This window comes from Xyrauchen texanus, chromosome 1 (assembly GCF_025860055.1).
Source record: "Xyrauchen texanus isolate HMW12.3.18 chromosome 1, RBS_HiC_50CHRs, whole genome shotgun sequence".
Lineage (NCBI taxonomy): Eukaryota > Metazoa > Chordata > Actinopteri > Cypriniformes > Catostomidae > Xyrauchen > Xyrauchen texanus.
In genome coordinates, this window is record NC_068276.1 from 9,941,269 (window position 1) to 9,959,184 (window position 17,916).

At 52.3% G+C, this 17,916-nt stretch overlaps 1 protein-coding gene across 2 annotated transcripts in view; it reads left to right on the plus strand.

The window, feature by feature from the left end:
- The window catches only part of cers3a (ceramide synthase 3a), a 47,219-nt gene that overhangs the window by 11,057 nt on the left and 18,246 nt on the right, over positions 1-17,916 (plus strand). For both annotated transcript variants that reach the window (XM_052130035.1, XM_052130121.1), the window contains exons 2-4: positions 617-800; positions 1,014-1,131; positions 8,266-8,384. In XM_052130035.1, the coding sequence (XP_051985995.1) occupies positions 628-800; positions 1,014-1,131; positions 8,266-8,384 (410 nt within the window). In that variant the 5' untranslated portion in view covers positions 617-627. The remainder of the gene's footprint in view (positions 1-616; positions 801-1,013; positions 1,132-8,265; positions 8,385-17,916) is intronic.

Genomic DNA, 17,916 nt, shown 5'->3' on the forward strand with positions numbered 1-17,916 from the left:
TGTAAAGGGAACGTCTCGGGTTACATGTGTAACCCTTGTTCCCTGAAAAGGCGGAACAAGATGTTGCGCTGCTTTGCCGCACTGGGACGTCCCAGGACTGCTCTTCAAAAAGAAGTATCTGACGACACCTGGTGACGTATCCATTTATAGCCTGGCCTCAGGTGCATCTAATGATTACATCAACCGAGGCTATAAATTCCGGTCAATGTTCATTGACGTGTTCCACACATTATTTCAGCTCGGCTCACAGCGAAAGCTGTTCCCCGTATCGCTTAGCAGCGCAACATCTCGTTCCGCCTTTTTCAGGGAACAAGGGTTACACATGTAACCCGAGACGTTTTTTACTTTTAACTTCAATCAATTTTCATTGTGACTGCTTGTGTGTCTTTAAAAGCTTCTTCAGTAAAATGACAGATTTCTCACGTAAAATGAAAACACTCTCTCTTTACTTCACCAGGAACTGCTGCTACCATGAATAAAATTCAGTATTTAAAAATACTTAGGCCTGTCTTTGCTCTAGTCTAGATCTTTTTTGAATGTTGACACAAAATGCTCATCTTAGTAACTGTTACACTTGAAATGTCTGATTTGAGTTGTCATCTACTTTATTCAACAGGGACTGGCAGAATGATGGGAGTGATAAATGAGTGGCTGTGGTGGGACCGCCTTTGGCTGCCGGGCAACCTCACATGGGCAGATCTCAAAGACACAGATGACTTTGTCTATGCCAGGATATCCCACCTCTATATCATTGTGCCATATGCATTAGTCTTCCTCTTAGTCAGATACCTGTTTGAAAGGTGAGCTCATGGAAATAGAATGTGGAATTTGTAAAATTTTGCAATACAGGAAATGGAAATTTGATAGTACACAAAAGGGTAGATTTCAACGCCCAGTGTGGGAATTTATTTATGGTGGATGTCTAAAAATGCTTGTAATGACTCATACTTAGAAACATCTTACACAATATAATAAGAAATGTCAATGGCCTAATTCCACATGTCTCTATTTAGGTTAATAGCTACACCATTTGCTGCCTACATCGGAGTTACAGAGAAGACAAGACACAAAGAGGAGCACAGTGCAATCCTTGAAAATTTCTTCACTACAAAGTCAAAAAACCCAGGAGAGGTAATGTGTGCCCCTCCCACTTAATGGCTTAAAACTCCATCTAAATCATGTATAACGGTCAAATACACCATAGATTATGATCAGACCAGATCAAGCACTTGAGATATATTGGCTAAAAGCTTATTCTATGCATTCATATGCCAATAATTTGCCATTGCATAAGGTTTTTAGGTAGCACTTATAAGACTAAAATAGTGTTATATATGTTAACATTAGTTAACACAAAAATAAAGGAATGGTTCTCTCACAAATGAAAAATTTCATCATTTACTGACCCCCATGTGGTTCCAAACCTGTATGACTTTCTATATTTTGTGGAACACCAAAGGAGATTATAAAAATGTTAGCCTCAGTCAGCATTTACCCATATTGCACAATTTTATCGTGCTCGAGCAAAATGGAAAATATTGTTGGTAATATAATGCAAGTGTTAAAATGTATCGCCTTAAAAGCCATGCACTATTGAATGTTTTGATGTCATAAGATATCATTTTGTGAGGAACAGATTGAAAATTAAGTGTTTATGAACTGGTAATCTACTGTTCTTTCATGATTTTTGAAAAAGGGAATAAAATGAATTGTTGTTTTAGCACCTCTGTGTTTATTTCAGCAGAAAATGTTTCGGTTACCTACGTAACCTCGGTTCTCTCTAGAAGAGGGAACGAGTATTGCGTAAGCTAGCTTACGCTACGGGAAAGATTCATCTTTTCTGAGATATTGAAGCCAAAAAATTATCCTTAATTTTGTATCATTTGTCAACGCAGTGCAGCAACTGCAGATCTTGAGCGGGCTAGCTAGCGAGCTCATTGGTTGCTCTGCGGCAACTGCTGCAGCCTATAGACGAACTTGCGTGAACTCGCTCCAATGAGAGGCGCCCACGCTCACTGTCCCAAAGCCCGCCAGAATGGGCGTGGCTAGGGTGCATATAAGCGCAGTTTGTAGGCTGGAACCCTGGTTTTCATTGAATGTAGCGAAAATCGCTTGTGGCGCGAGCACGGCCAGCTACGCAATACTCGTTCCCTCATCTAGAGAGAACCGAGGTTACGTGAGGTAACCGAGACGTTCTCTTACGAGAGGTTCTCTCGTATTGCGTAAGCTAGCTTACGCTACGGGAACCCATTGTCAACGCCGTGCGCGCCAAGCATCCACTGCATGAGCCCCAGGGGGGTGGGGGGACCCGGGGGAGCCCTTGTGAGTGGGGAAATAATATTTGGCCGGCAAGAGTGATGGTCAGTGTGTGTGTGATACATAAGCACATAGTGGGAAGGGAAAAACAGAGCGGCGGTGCCGGTCTGTGTGGAATGTGTCCCATTAGTGCAGCTCACCAGGGGAGCTGTAGCGTATTAAACCGCTAGTAGTTTTGGCACTTCCAGATTGTAAAATCTGACAAAGTTGGAGGGGGAAGCCCAGCCCGCTGCCACACATATGTCCTGAATGGAAATCCCGCTGGACCATGCCCACAAGGAGGCCATGCCTCTGGTGGAGTGAGCCCTAGTGCCTAATGGGCATGGCAGGTCTTTCGATGCGTACGCGGCAGCAATAGTGTCCACTATCCATCTAGACAGTGTCTGTTTCGAGGTGGCGAGACCCTTGGTGCGCCCTCCGAACAAAACGAAAAGCTGCTCAGCGCGTCTGAAAGAGGCGGAGCGCGCAGTATACAATCTCAGTGCTCTGACTGGGCAAAGGAGATTTGTGTAGCGTTCACTATCGGATGCTGGCAGAGCCGATAGGGAAATAATCTGTGCTCTGAAAGGAGTACCGATCACCTTGGGGACATAGCCGTGTCTAGGCTTTAAAATGACCTTGAAGTCACTTGGTCCAAACTCCATACACGCAGCGCTGACAGACAGCGCGTGAAGGTCTCCCACACGTTTAACTGATGACAGGGCAGTCAGAAAAACGGTTTTGAGTGAAAGGTATTTCAAATCCACGGATTCAAGTGGTTCGAAAGGGGGGGCTTTCATAGCTTCGAGAACTACAGAAAGATCCCAGATAGGAACCGATGGGGGGCGCGGGGGGTTCATCCTTCTAGCTCCCCTGAGGAAGCGGATGACCAGCTAGTTTTTTCCCCGTGACTGGCCATGCAGGGGTTCGGCGAACGCCGCGATGGCCGCCACGTACACTTTGAGCGTGGATGGGGATCTGCCCTTATCCAACAGCTCTTGTAAAAACACGAGCAGTGACGACACCCCACATGTCCGTGGGTCCAGGTCTCTGTCGGTGCACCATTTTGAAAATGTGCAGCGCCCAGCGCTCTGGGTGGGGATGCCAGATCGTGCCGCGAGCTTGAGAGAGGATATCTGCTCTCACTGGGATGGGCCACGGGGCTGTCAGTGACAGCTGCGTAAGCTCCGGGAACCATGTCTGATTCTCTCAGCGCGGGGCTATGAGGAGCACCGAGTGACGCGTTTCCCTGATCCTCTGCATTACCTGTGGCAATAGCGAGACGGGAGGGAAGGCGTAAAGCGGGCGGTTGGGCCAGTCCTGGGCCAGCGCGTCCTCGCTCGAGAAAAATACTGGGCAGTGAGAGTTCTCTTCTGATGCGAAGAGGTCTATCTCTGCTCTGCCGAATATTTGCCATAATTTCTGGACTGTTTGAGCATGCAGGGACCATTCCCCTGGGGAACATTGTCTCTGGACAGTCTGTCTGGGCTGTCGTTCAGGTGGCCTGGCACGTGCGTCGCCCTCAGCGAGCGCAGGTGGCCCTGGGACCAACTTAGTATGCGTTTTGTCAGATGGAAGAGGTTCCTGGATCTGACACCGCCCTGACGGTTTAGATAGGATACCACAGATCTGTTGTCCGAACGGACCAGGACGTGGTGACCCTGAATGACCGGGAGGAAGCGCACGAGCGCGTACTCGACCGCTATCATTTCCAGACAATTTATGTGAAGGAGCTTTTCCTGAACTGACCATAGGCCGAAAACCGGCGAGCCCTCGCAGACCGCGCCCCAACCCGTGAGATACAGCTCCCATCATCACTCCCCACTGATACCATTCGGCCACCGTCCAGGGCTGCAGAGCTGATATACAGATCTGAGTCACTCTGATCGTCTGGCGGCCTGTGGCCCACGCCCGGCGAGACGTGCGGGTGTTTAGCCAATGCTGAAGCGGGCGCATGCACAGTAAACCCAGCTGAAGTACTGCTGCGGCTGAGGCCATGTAACCTAACACTCTCTAAAATTTTTTCAGAGGCTTGAGGCTGTTCATCTGAAAAGACGCGGCTAGTCGCTGAACATGGCGCGCACGCCGTGTAGATAAGCGAGCCGTCATTGCCACAGAGTCTAGTTCTATTCCAAGGAAGGAAATTGCCTGACTGGGCTGTAGTGAGCTCTTGGTCCAATTGACTGCAAGACCCAGACTGTTCAGATGACTGAGGAGAACTGTCCTGTGAGACAGAAGCTCCGTATGTGACTGTGCCAAAATCAGCCAATCGTCCAAATAGTTCAGAATTCGCAAGCCCTGACTCCGCAGGGGTGCGAGCGCCGCATCCATGCACTTCGTGAAAGTACGGGGTGCTAAGGACAGGCCGAACGGAAGGACGGTGTATTGATAAACCTGACCGTCAGGCTGAATCTCAAGAATGGCCTGTGATGGGGATTTATCTGAATCTGAAAATAGGCATCTTTCAGATCGAGAGAAATAAACCAGTCCTCTAGGCACATGTGCGAGGAGTTTCCTGATTGTAAGCATTTTGAACGGTCTTTTGCAAGCACCTTGTTCAAAACCCTGAGATCTAATATTGGTCTGAGGCCGCCGTCTTTCTTGGGGACAAGAAAATAAGGGCTGTAAAACCCCGACTCAGCTCAGTGAAGGCGCACTCTCTCTATGGCCCTTTTGCACAGAAGGTTTGCTATTTCTGAACGAAGCATGCAGGCTGCTTCCGTGTTCACAGTAGTTTCGAGCACGCCCTGAAGCGGGAGGGCGGCGATCGAACTGTAGCAAATAGCCCTGTTTTATTGTGCTTAACACCCATTTGCATATCCCTGGGATAGCTTCCCACGCTTTGAATCGTAACGCTAGAGGGTGAATGGCCGAGTCGCCTGATTGCCGCATACAGCGGGCTGAACAGAATGTGTGAGCATGCTTATTGTGCTTATGCATGACTGCTCGCAGACAGCAGGGACATGCTGTTCTGTGAGTGACTTCCGATTGAGATGAATGGGGAAAGAGTCACATCTGTTAAGTGATGCGCGAGCATAGTCACGGGCACGGGACTTACACATAGAGAGGTGTTTGCTGGCCGTGTGACAGAGCGGGCAGAGAGGGACGCACGCACGGGCTCGTGGGCGCATTTATTGACTCTAACACTCGAGCGGGCTGTGCCCGCTTTATGTGAGTGTGCTCTGATAGGAACACGGGAAGTGTAATGCTTGTGTGTAGGGGTGAACACTGGATTGTGGGCACATTTTCTACACATAAGACATGTTTGCTCTCTGATAGGGACACGGAAGTGTAATGCTTGTGTGTAGGGGTGAACACTGGATTGTGGGCACATTTTCTACACATAAGACATGTTTGCTCTTTACAAGATCTTTTTGTGTCGCCGTGAAAACGGCGTTTGAGTGCAGGCAAGCGGGTAGTAACACCGGCTTGTTGGCTGCTGAATTCACCACTGTAGTAGCCTGAGAGAAGGGGACTGACAGGGGCGAAGCTTTGACGGTGGTCCGCCGCGGCGGACTGAGCCGTCGCTTTTTCAACAAAGCTAGGAGGACTTCGGTTGTTCAGGTTTCAGCGCAATCTTAGGCCGAGGCCCGTGGGGGGGCGGCGGTCTGCGGCGGCTGTCTGAGCGCGATCTGGGGCGGCCGCCCTGTTGACGCTGGGAAGTCTGGCTTTGTTGAGCTGGGCGCTGTGAAGATGCTCGTGCAGGAGGCTGGTTACGTGGGCGGCCTGCAGAGGAGCTAGCGCGGCGAGGCAGGAAGAGATTCATGGCTTGGGTGGCTTTCTGGACTTCCGAAAAACAGTCAACATTGCCACTTACCGCGGAACCGAAGAGACCGGACGGAGAGAGCGGCGCGTTGAGGAACATGGAGCACTCAGCTTCTCCCATGTCGGCTAGCGTTAGCCACAGGTGTCTCTCGGTTACAGTCAGCGAGGCCATGCACTTCCCTAGGGCTTGAGCTGCAGCTTTGGTGGCGCGAAGGGCGAGGTCCGTCGCGCTCCTTAGATCTGTAACAGCCACTGCGTGCCTGCCTTTCTCATCCCATTCCCGAAGAAGGTCCGCTTGGAGGATCTGCAAGACGGCCATGGAATGCAGAGCAGATGCGGCTTGGCCGGCGGCGGAATAGGCGCGGCCAACACAGGCGGAAGTAGTTCTGCAGGCCTTAGACGGGAGCACTGGCTTAGACCGCCATCTCGCGGAGGGCGGGCAAAGGTGTGCTGCTACCGAAGCCTCGACCGGGGGGATGGAAGAGTAGTTCCACGATGTAGAGAGCTCGGCGTGGAGTTCCGGCAGGAAGGGAGCGGCCCGGGCCGCGGGCGCCGCGCGGTGATGGCTTTGAAGAAAGCAGCCGTTGAGTCTGTTGGGAGCCTGCTCAGGGGGCGGTGACCACTCGAGCCCGAGGCGGTCGACAGCCTGTGTGAGGAGGCGTATCAGTTCCCCTTCGACTCCGGCGCGGGTCCTGCTGGATTCCTGGGCCGATGAGGAGGCTTGTGACCACTCCTCACTGTCCGAAGCCATGATGGAACAGCAGCCCTTGTCCTCCGCCTCGCTCTCGAGGTGGCAGCAGTCGCGGCCGCCGGCGGCAACTGTGCGTCCCGGGAGGGTGAACGCGATGCTCGAGGGAGAGGCTCGGCGAGACAGTCACTTCTAAACCCGGTTCCGGCAGCCTTTGGGAGCGGCGCTTCTTCGGCGCGGCGAAACAGAAGGCGCGCGGCGGCTCGGTCCTGAGCGCCGAGTCGAGCCCGCAGGGTCGACATCGAAGCTCCTCGCAGAGGTCGCATCCGCCAGTCAGCGGCGAGCTCTGCATGCCCCAGTCCCAGGCAGAGAGCGCAGATGATGTGGCGGTCTCCGGCGCTGAGAGGGGTGCGGCATGAACCGCAGGTGCGAGGCATCTTTAAAAAGTCGCTCGTGCTCTTTTGTGAAGTTCACTGAGGAACTAGTTTGCTTTAAAAGGGATACGTCGCCGGATGGCGTAGCTCGCAGGATGGCTGAAGGTGGCGGCGCCGGCTTCTTCGAGCGCTGTCCAAGCTTGCTTGATGCCCCTCGAACGGCGCACGCTTCTTGCAGTTTCAGAGATGCGAAGAGCTTCGCTGAAGAGATGAAAATCAGGGTTCCAGCCTACTGAACTGCGCTTATATGCACCCTAGCCACGCCCATTCTGGCGGGCTTTGGGACAGTGAGCGCTGAGCGATCTCATTGGGCGAAGTTCACGCAAGTTCGTCTATAGGCTGCAGCAGTTGCCGCAGAGCAACCAATGAGCTCGCTAGCTAGCCCGCTCAAGGTCTGCAGTTGCTGCACTGCGTTGACAAATGATACAAAATTAAGGATAATTTTTTGGCTTCAATATCTCAGAAAAGATGAATCTTTCCCGTAGCGTAAGCTAGCTTACGCAATACGAGAGAACCTCTCGTAAGAGAACTGCTGTGTTACACACAATTAGCCACATAAAAATCATTATTCATACAACATATAACCCAGGAATAAGGTAAATTAGGTTTAGAAATTACCCAGTTATTAAAAGTTATTGCCCAGTCATCAAAACAATATGCGAGGCAACTCTGTGACTTGCTCTGTGACATCAGGTCATCAGGTATACATCATAGATTACGTTCAGACCAGATCAAGTACTTGAGATATACTGGGTATTCTATGCCTTCATATGCCAATAATTTGCCATTGCCTCACTATATATTTATATGTTTTTCATAAGGTTTTTAAGTTGCACTTTAAAATAGTCTTATATATGTTAACATTAGTTAACACAAAAATAAAGGTGTTCCATGGATGAAAGAATGTCTTACAGGTTTGGAACAACATGCAGGTGAGTGAATGTTGACAGAATTAAAATTTTGTCAGGAACTAAATATCTAACATAATCTTGGTTCTTTTTTAAATAGTTTGCATTTCACTGTAAGTATGTGAGACTTTGTTGTAGCATATGGCTCACTCACCCTTCTTATCTGTGTTATTAGGAAGATATAGTTGGCCTGTCTAAAAAATGCAGCTGGTCAAGCAGACAAGTTGAGCGCTGGTTCAGGAGAAGACGGAACCAGGACCGGCCTGGAGTTTTGAAAAAATTCAGAGAGGCCAGGTACAAGCCACAGACAAACTAATATTACTTATTATATGGATCTCTGGAAGGCTTGATTGTGATTGGTTGATCACAGCAATATAGCTCTGCTAGTTTATTTTCTCTCAAATAACTCTGTACTCTCTTCTTACTTAATAATATAAGTTCATCTCAAATTAATATTTCACTTCCATTTATTTATGGTAGATGCTATTTACATCCTGGTGCAAATAATGGTACGTGCTATTTACACCCCATTGCAAAAAGTGGCAGATATTATTTGCACCCCCATCCCTGGTGCATATAATGGTAGATACTAATTGCACCCTGGTGCAAATAGTGTCAAATACTATTTTCACCCTCATTTAAATAATTACATACAGTATGGGCATCATTGCATTGTGTTTATTTAGAGTCCCACTGTTATAATAGTGGGAAGCAGGAGAAGACAGACGGGTGGTTTGGATCCAGATGCGGTCTTTATTTGAAATAACGCAAACACTGGGGCAAATAAAAGGTCCATGATGGGAAAAGGAAACTAAAATGCTGGATAACATACAGGAGGAGTGCAGACAGCGAACATACAAGAAGGGTAGGGAAATCCTCGAACGGGCTAAGAGCTGGGAACAAGAGCAGCAGGGAGAGAGGTTAACCAAGAACATGTAACGTCAACGATCGACATCAGAAGGGGAAAACAGCAGGGTTTAAATGGACAGACACGGTGATAACAAAATGACGAACAGGTGCGGACAATAAAGCTGTGACAGCGCCGGGAAAGACGGGAAGTGAAGTTTACACACGGACAGTGAGACTCAGGGCGGACAACAGGGAAAATGTGACATGGAACGGGATTAGTGCTGGGTGAAACAGAAAACACGGTGCAGACGACACGAAACCGTGACATAATTCCCCCTCAAAAGGACCGGATTCCGGACGGTCCTAACACAAACAACAAAAACAATAAAAATGACTGAAGAACCCAAGAGAGAGGGGGTAGACTAGGGAGAAAACAGACAGACCAGGGGGGAAACAAGTGGCACAGAAACAGACCACGGGGGCACAAGGGGCATAGAAACAGACCATGGGGGTACAAAGGGCAGATAGGCAGACCAGGAAGGCCGAGAGGGCAGGCAGGCAGACCAGGGAGGCCGAGAGGGCAGGCAAGTAGTCTATGGGGGTGTGAGAAGGGGACTGGGTCAGGTGGCCTGGGGGGCGTCAACTGGGTAGGGTCAGGTTCAGGAGGCCTGGGAGGTGGCCACAGTGTGGGGACAGGCCTGGGTGGCCCGGGAGCTGGCCATAAGGCGAACACAGGGTCAGGAGGTCTGGGAGTTGGCCATGGGACAGGGGCAGGTTTGGGAGACCTGGGAGGTGGCCGCAGGATGGAGGCTGGCGGAGCCGTGTGAGGCGGAGCCAAGGAGGACTTCGGAGGCGGAGCCGAGGGAGGCTCAGGAGGTGGAGCCGAAGGAGGCTCAGGAGGTGGATCCGAGGGAGGCGGAACCATGGAAAGCTCTGGAGGCTCAGGAGGCGGAGCCGTGGGAGGCTCAGGATATGGAGCTGAGGGAGGCTCAGGGGACGGAGCTGAGGGAGGCTCAGGAGGCAGAGCTGAGGGAGGCTCAGGTGGCAGAGCAGAGGGAGGCTCAGGAGGCGGAGCCGAGGGAGGCGGAACCATGGAAAGCTCTGGAGGCACAGGAGGTGGAGCCGTAGGAGGCTCAGGAGGTGGAGCCGTAGGAGGCTCGGGGAGAAGAGCCGTAGGATGCTCTGGAGGCGGAGCCCTATAAGGCTCTGGAGTCCCTGGGAGCAGTGCCGTAGGAGGCACGGGAGGTGGCGCCGCAGGAGGCTTTAGAGGCGGAGCCGTGGAAGGCTCGGGAGGCGGAGCTGATGAAGGTGGCGCCGTAGGAGGCTCTAGAGGCGGAGACCTGGAAGTCTCTGAAGGCGAAGCCAAGGGAGGTGCGCCATAGGAGGCATAGGCAAGGCCGCAGGAGACCCTGGGGCAGAGCCGAGGGAAGCTCAGGAGGCGGAGCCGAGGGAGGCTCAGGAGGCGGAGCTGAGGAAGGCTTCGGGGGCGAAGCCGAGGAAGGCTTCGGGGGCAGAGCTGAGCTGAGGAGGGCCTCGGTGGCAGAGCCGAGGGAGGTGGAACCATGGAAAGCTCTGGAGGCTCAGGAGGTGGAGCCGTAGGAGGCTCGGGAGGCAGAGCCGTAGGAGGCTCGGGGAGAAGAGCCGTAGGATGCTCTGGAGGCGGAGCCCTAGAAGGCTCTGGAGTCCCTGGGAGCAGAGCCGTAGGAGGCACGGGAGGCAGAGCCGTAGGAGGCTCGGGAGGCAGAGCCATAGGAGGCTCGGGAGGCGGAGCCGTAGGATGCTCTGGAGGCGGAGCCCTAGAAGGCTCTGGAGTCCCTGGGAGCAGAGCCGTAGGAGGCTCGGGAGGCGGAGCCATAGGAGGCTCAGGAGGCGGAGCCGAAGGAGGCTCAGGGAGAAGAGCCGTAGGATGCTCTGGAGGTGGAGCCCTAGAAGGCTCTGGAGTCTCTGGGAGCAGAGCCGTAGGAGGCTCAGGAGGCGGAGCCATAGGAGGCTCAGGGTGCGGAGCCGAAGGCGGCTCAGGAGGCGGAGCCGTAGGAGGCTCGGGAGGCAGAGCCGTGGAAGGCTCGGGAGGCTTGAGAGGCGGAGCCCTGGTAGACTCGAGTGACTTGAGGGGTGGAGCTCTGGGAGGCTCAAGAGGCTGAGCCCTGGAAGGCTCGAGTGACTTGAGGGGTGGAGCCCTGGGAGGCTCGAGAGACTTGAGAGGCGGAGCCCTGGGAGGCTCGAGAGATTTGAGAGGCGGAGCCCTGGAAGGCTCGGGGGGTGGAGTCCTGGGAGACTCGAGAGGCGGAGTCCTGGGAGACTCGAGAGGCGGAACCCTGGTAGGCTCGGGGGGCGCTGGCTCTTGGACGGGCACGGCCACTGGGGCTGGCTCTTGGACGGTCATGGCTACTGGCGCTGGCTCAGGGACGGTCGAGGCTACAGGCATTGGCACACAGATGTCGGAGGCTACAGGCACTGGCTCACTGACATCGGAGGCTACAGGCGCTGGCTCACTGACATCGGAGGCTACAGGCGCTGGCTCACTGACATCGGAGGCTACAGGCGCTGGCTCACTGACATCGGAGGCTACAGGCGTTGGCTCGCTGACGTCTGAGGCTACAGGCACTGGCTCACTGACCTCTGAGGCTAATGGCTCTGGCTGGTTGACCATGGTATGCGCGAGCTTGGGCTCGCTGGCCGTGGCTGGTGTGGGCTCGGGCTCGCTGACTGTGGCTGGCGTGGGCTCAGGCTCGCAGACCGGGGCAGGCGTGGGCCGGGAGGCGGAAGCACGTCTTCTCTTCCTCCTCCGGGCAGACGAAGTAGACCGTGTGGGTTCTGGGAAAGTGACTGGCGCGGGGGTTTGCTCGCTGCCAGGTGGGGCTGGCGCGACAGAGAGCGACAGGGACGGCTGAAGAGTCTCCACTGTGGATGGTGAGGTAGGGTCCTCCTCAGCAACGCCCACAGTGAATGGTGAGCCGCACACCAGTAAGGTCGCCTCTACGAAGCCTTGGAGCATCCAGTCGCGCGTCGCCGGTGGCAACCGCTCCTTGAGCGAACCACTTAGATTGCCCCTGAAGAAGACCACCTGGGCTGAGTCCGGGAAGTCCGAGACGTTCGCCAGCTCAAGGGAGTCGCGAATGTGGTCGTCTACCGGTCGGTCCTCCTGCTTTAAACAGAGCAGCTGATAGTTGGCTCGTTGAACCGTTGGATCCATTGTGGTCGATCGTTCTGTTATAATAGTGGGAAGCAGGAGAAGGCAGACGGGTGGTTTGGATCCAGATGTGGTCTTTATTTGAAATAACGCAAACACTGGGGCAAATAAAAGGTCCACGATGGGAAAAGGAAACTAAAATGCTGGATAACGTACAGGAGGAGTGCAGACAGCGAACATACAAGAAGGGTAGGGAAATCCTCGAACGGGCTAAGAGCTGGGAACAAGAGCAGCAGGGAGAGAGGTTAACTAAGAACATGTAACGTCAACGATCGACAGCGGAAGGGGAAAACAGCAGGGTTTAAATGGACAGACACGGTGATAACAAAATGACGAACAGGTGCGGACAATAAAGCTGTGACAGCGCCGACAGTGAGACTCAGGGCGGACAACAGGGAAAACGTGACATGGAACGGGATTAGTGCTGGGTGAAACAGAAAACACGGTGCAGACGACACGAAACCATGACACCCACAAACACACTACATTAAATTCTCACCCGAAACCTAACCTTAACCTTACCTTAGAAAACAAATAACCTTGGTTTTACTACAGTAAGCATGGTTTGACCATAGTATTATTATTCTATATATATTATTTTAAATTACAGTAACCACAAAATTAACCATGGTTACTATATTAACAACATATTACTGTAGTAACACAATGGTTACTTGCATTAAACTATGGTTTCTGCCAAAAAAAAAATAGTTTCTACAGTATTAGTAATACAGTGATACAATCTAAATGATGCCTAGCTACAGGAATCGCGATCGACAGACCCCACCTCCAGATCAAACAGATCAAACTCATCTCTGCAATCCCCGACATTCACCATGACCAAAGCACTTTGATGAAACCAACATTTATATTAAATTTGATCTATTATTAGTATTAAAGGAAATATTAAGAGTTGAACCAGGAAATAGGATGGGAAAAAGTGTGGGATAAAACGCGGATTCGAACCTTAGTCGCTACTAGAACTACATCCATTGTTTTGTTTGTCATGATTTTCTGTGGTCCCACTAGACCAGTGGTTTCCAACCCTGTTCCTGGAGGTCCTCTGGCACTGTACATTTTGTATATCTCCATTATCTGATACAAAATACAGGTCTTGGAGTCTCAACTCATGAGCTGATGAGTTGAATCGGGTGCGTTTCATTAGGGAGATGACCCAAAATGTGTAGTGTTGGGAATATGTAGAATAGGGTTGGGAACCACTGCACTAGATTATTGGGGTGCAAATAGCTGCACTGTGTGGCAGGGTGCAAGTAGGCATTTCATGTATTTATTTGATAGGTAGCTGTCTAATAAGCTGGAGAATTTATAGTTAGATGGTCAACACAGTAAATTATAAAATGGATCATTCCAAGTCAAATTCTGAATGAATTGAAGTTGTAAAATGCTGTGACTGAACATGTTCTATTTTTGCCAAGTTGCTATATTGCTTGGCAACAGTAATCAGCCTAGTTAGACTAATGATCTTTAGGAATGGTTTATTCTGATTATTAATGTTAATAAGTGCAACTATTTATTAAAAATGTGTGTCTTCTATCGTTCTCTTAAGAGAGGTTCTCTCGTATTGCGTAAGCTAGCTTACGCTACGGGAAAGATTAATCTTTTCTGAGATATTGAAGCCAAAAAATTATCCTTAATTTTGTATCATTTGTCAATGCAGTGCAGCAACTGCAGACCTTGAGCGGGCTAGCTAGCGAGCTCATTGGTTGCTCTGCGGCAACTGCTGCAGCCTATAGACGAACTTGCGTGAACTCGCGCCCAATGAGATGCGCCCGCGCGCTCACTGTCCCAAAGCCCGCCAGAATGGGCGTGGCTAGGGTGCATATAAGCGCAGTTCGTAGGCTGGAACCCTGATTTTCATCTCTTCAGCGAAGCTTTTCGCATCTCTGAAACTGCAAGAAGCCGTGTCGCCGTTCGAGGGGCATCAAGCAAGCTTGGACAGCGCTCGAAGAAGCCGGCCGCCGCCACCTTCAGCCATCCTGCTCCCTTCCTGCCGGAACTCCACGCCGAGCTCTCTAAATCGTGGAACTACTCTTCCATCCCCCCGGTCGAGGATTCGATAGCAGCACACCTTTGCCCGCCCTCCGCGAGATGGCGGTCTAAGCCAGTGCTCCCGTCTAAGGCCTGCAGAAATACTTCCGCCTGTGTTGGCCGCGCCTATTCCGCCGCCGGCCAAGCCGCATCTGCTCTGCATTCCATGGCCGTCTTGCAGATCCTCCAAGCGGACCTTCTTCGGGAATGGGATGAGAAAGGCAGGCACCCAGAGGCTTTTACAGATCTAAGGAGCGCGACGGACCTCGCCCTTCACGCCACCAAAGCTGCAGCTCAAGCCCTAGGGAAGTGCATGGCCTCGCTGACTGTAACCGAGAGACACCTGTGGCTAACGCTAGCCGACATGGGAGAAGCTGAGCTCTCCATGTTCCTCAACGCGCAGCTCTCTCCGTCCGGTCTCTTCGGTTCCGCGGTAAGTGGCATTGTTGACCGTTTTTCGGAAGTCCAGAAAGCCACCCAAGCCATGAATCTCTTCCTGCCTCGCCGCGCTAGCTCCTCTGCAGGCCAGCCACATAACCAGCCTCCTGCACGAGCATCTTCACAGCGCCCAGCTCAACAAAGCCAGACTTCCCAGCGTCAACAGGGCGGCCGCCCCAGATCGCGCTCAGACAGCCGCCGCAGACTGCCGCCCCCCCGCGGGCCTCGGCCTAAGATTGCGCTGAAACCTGAACAACCGAAGTCCTCCTAGCTTTGTTGAAAAAACGACGGCTCAGTCCCGCCGCGGCCGGACCACCGTCAAAGCTTCGCCCCCTGTCAGTCCCCTTCTCTCAGGCTACTACAGTGGTGAATTCAGCAGCCAACAAGCCGGTGTTACTACCGCTTGCCTGCACTCAAACGCCGTTTTCACGGCGACACAAAAAGATCTTGTAAAGAGCAAACATGTCTTATGTGTAGAAAATGTGCCCACAATCCAGTGTTCACCCCTACACACAAGCATTACACTTCCCGTGTCCCTATCAGAGAGCAAACATGTCTTATGTGTAGAAAATGTGCCCACAATCCAGTGTTCACCCCTACACACAAGCATTACACTTCCCGTGTTCCTATCAGAGCACACTCACATAAAGCGGGCACAGCCCGCTCGAGTGTTAGAGTCAATAAATGCGCCCACGAGCCCGTGCGCGCGTCCCCTCTCTGCCCGCTCTGTCACACGGCCAGCAAACACCTCTCTATGTGTAAGTCCCGTGCCCGTGACTATGCTCGCGCATCACTTAACAGATGTGACTCTTTCCCCATTCATCTCAATCGGGAAGTCACTCACAGAACAGCATGTCCCTGCTGTCTGCGAGCAGTCATGCATAAGCACAATAAGCACGCTCACACATTCTGTTCAGCCCGCTGTGTACGGCAATCAGGGCGACTCGGCCATTCACCCTCTAGCGTTACGATTCAAAGCGTGGGAAGCTATCCCAGGGATATGCAAATGGGTGTTAAGCACAATAAAACAGGGCTATTTGCTACAGTTCGATCGCCGCCTCCCCGCTTCAGGGCGTGCTCGAAACTACTGTGAACACGGAAGCAGCCTGCATGCTTCGCTCAGAAATAGCAAACCTTCTGTGCAAAAGGGCCATAGAGAGAGTGCCGCCTTCACTGAGCTGAGTCAGGGTTTTACAGCCGTTATTTTCTTGTCCCCAAGAAAGACGGCGGCCTCAGACCAATATTAGATCTCAGGGTTTTGAACAAGGTGCTTGCAAAAGACCGTTCAAAATGCTTACAATCAGGAAACTCCTCGCACATGTGCACCAGGGGACTGGTTTATTTCTCTCGATCTGAAAGATGCCTATTTTCAGATTCAGATAAATCCCCGTCACAGGCCATTCTTGAGATTCGCCTCGACGGTCAGGTTTATCAATACACCGTCCTTCCGTTCGGCCTGTCCTTAGCACCCCGTACTTTCACGAAGTGCATGGATGCGGCGCCGCACCACTCGCGGAGTCAGGGCTTGCGAATTCTGAACTATTTGGACGATTGGCTGATTTTGGCACAGTCACATACGGAGCTTCTGTCTCACAGGACAGTTCTCCTCAGTCATCTGAACAGTCTGGGTCTTGCAGTCAATTGGACCAAGAGCTCACTACAGCCCAGTCAGGCAATTTCCTTCCTTGGAATAGAACTAGACTCTGTGGCAATGACGGCTCGCTTATCTACACGGCGCGTCTTTTCAGATGAACAGCCTCACGCCTCTGAAAAAATTTCAGAGAGTGTTAGGTTACATGGCCTCAGCCGCAGCAGTACTTCAGCTGGGTTTACTGTGCATGCGCCCACTTCAGCATTGGCTAAACACCCGCACGTCTCGCCGGGCGTGGGCTACAGGCCGCCAGCCGATCAGAGTGACTCAGATCTGTATATCAGCTCTGCAGCCCTGGACGGTGGCCGAATGGTATCAGCGGGGAGTGACGATGGGAGCTGTATCTCGCCGAAAAGTAATCTCGACAGACGCGTCCAACACGGGTTGGGGCGCGGTCTGCGAGGGCTCGCCGGTTTTCGGCCTATGGTCAGTTCAGGAAAAGCTCCTTCACATAAATTGTCTGGAAATGATAGCAGTCGAGTACGCGCTCGTGCGCTTCCTCCCGGTCATTCAGGGTCACCACGTCCTGGTCCGTTCGGACAACAGATCTGCGGTATGCTATCTAAACCGTCAGGGCGGTGTCAGATCCAGGAACCTCTTCCATCTGACAAAACGCATACTATGTTGGTCCCAGGGCCACCTGAACGACGGCCCAGACAGACTGTCCAGAGACAATGTCCCCCAGGGGAATGGTCCCTGCACGCTCAAACAGTCCAGAAATTATGGCAAATATTCGGCAGAGCAGAGATAGACCTCTTCGTGTCAGAAGAGAACTCTCACTGCCCAGTATTTTTCTTGAAACGCGAGGACGCGCTGGCCCAGGACTGGGCCAACCGCCCGCTTTACGCCTTCCCTCCCGTCTCGCTATTGCCACAGGTAATGCAGAGGATCAGGGAAACGTGTCACTCGGTGCTCCTCATAGCCCCGCGCTGGGAGAATCAGACATGGTTCCCGGAGCTTACGCAGCTGTCACTGACAGCCCCGTGGCCCATCCCAGTGAGAGCAGATCTCCTCTTTCAAGCTCGCGGCACGATCTGGCATCCCCACCCAGAGCGCTGGGCGCTGCACGCGTGGGTGATCAACGACTACCCTTCGCTTTGCCAGAAGGAGTAATGAACACTATCATACACGCTAGAGCCCCTTCCACGAGAAGACTTTATGCGTCCAAATGGTCGGTGTTTTCAAAATGGTGCACCGACAGAGACCTGGACCCACGGACATGTGGGGTGTCGTCACTGCTCGTGTTTTTACAAGAGCTGTTGGATAAGGGCAGATCCCCATCCATGCTCAAAGTGTACGTGGCGGCAGTTGCGGCGTTCGCCGAACCCCTGCACGGCCAGTCACGGGGAAAAAAGGAGCTGGTCATTCGCTTCCTCAGGGGAGCTAGAAGGATGAACCCCCCGCTCCCCCCATCGGTTCCTATCTGGGATCTTTCTGTAGTTCTCAAAGCTATGAAAGCCCCCCCTTTCGAACCGCTTGAATCCGTGGATTTGAAATACCTTTCACTCAAAACTGTTTTTCTGACTGCCCTGTCATCAGTTAAACGTGTGGGAGACCTTCACGCGCTGTCTGTCAGCGCTGCGTGTATGGAGTTTGGACCAAGTGACTCCAAGGTCATTTTAAAGCCTAGACACGGCTATGTCCCCAAG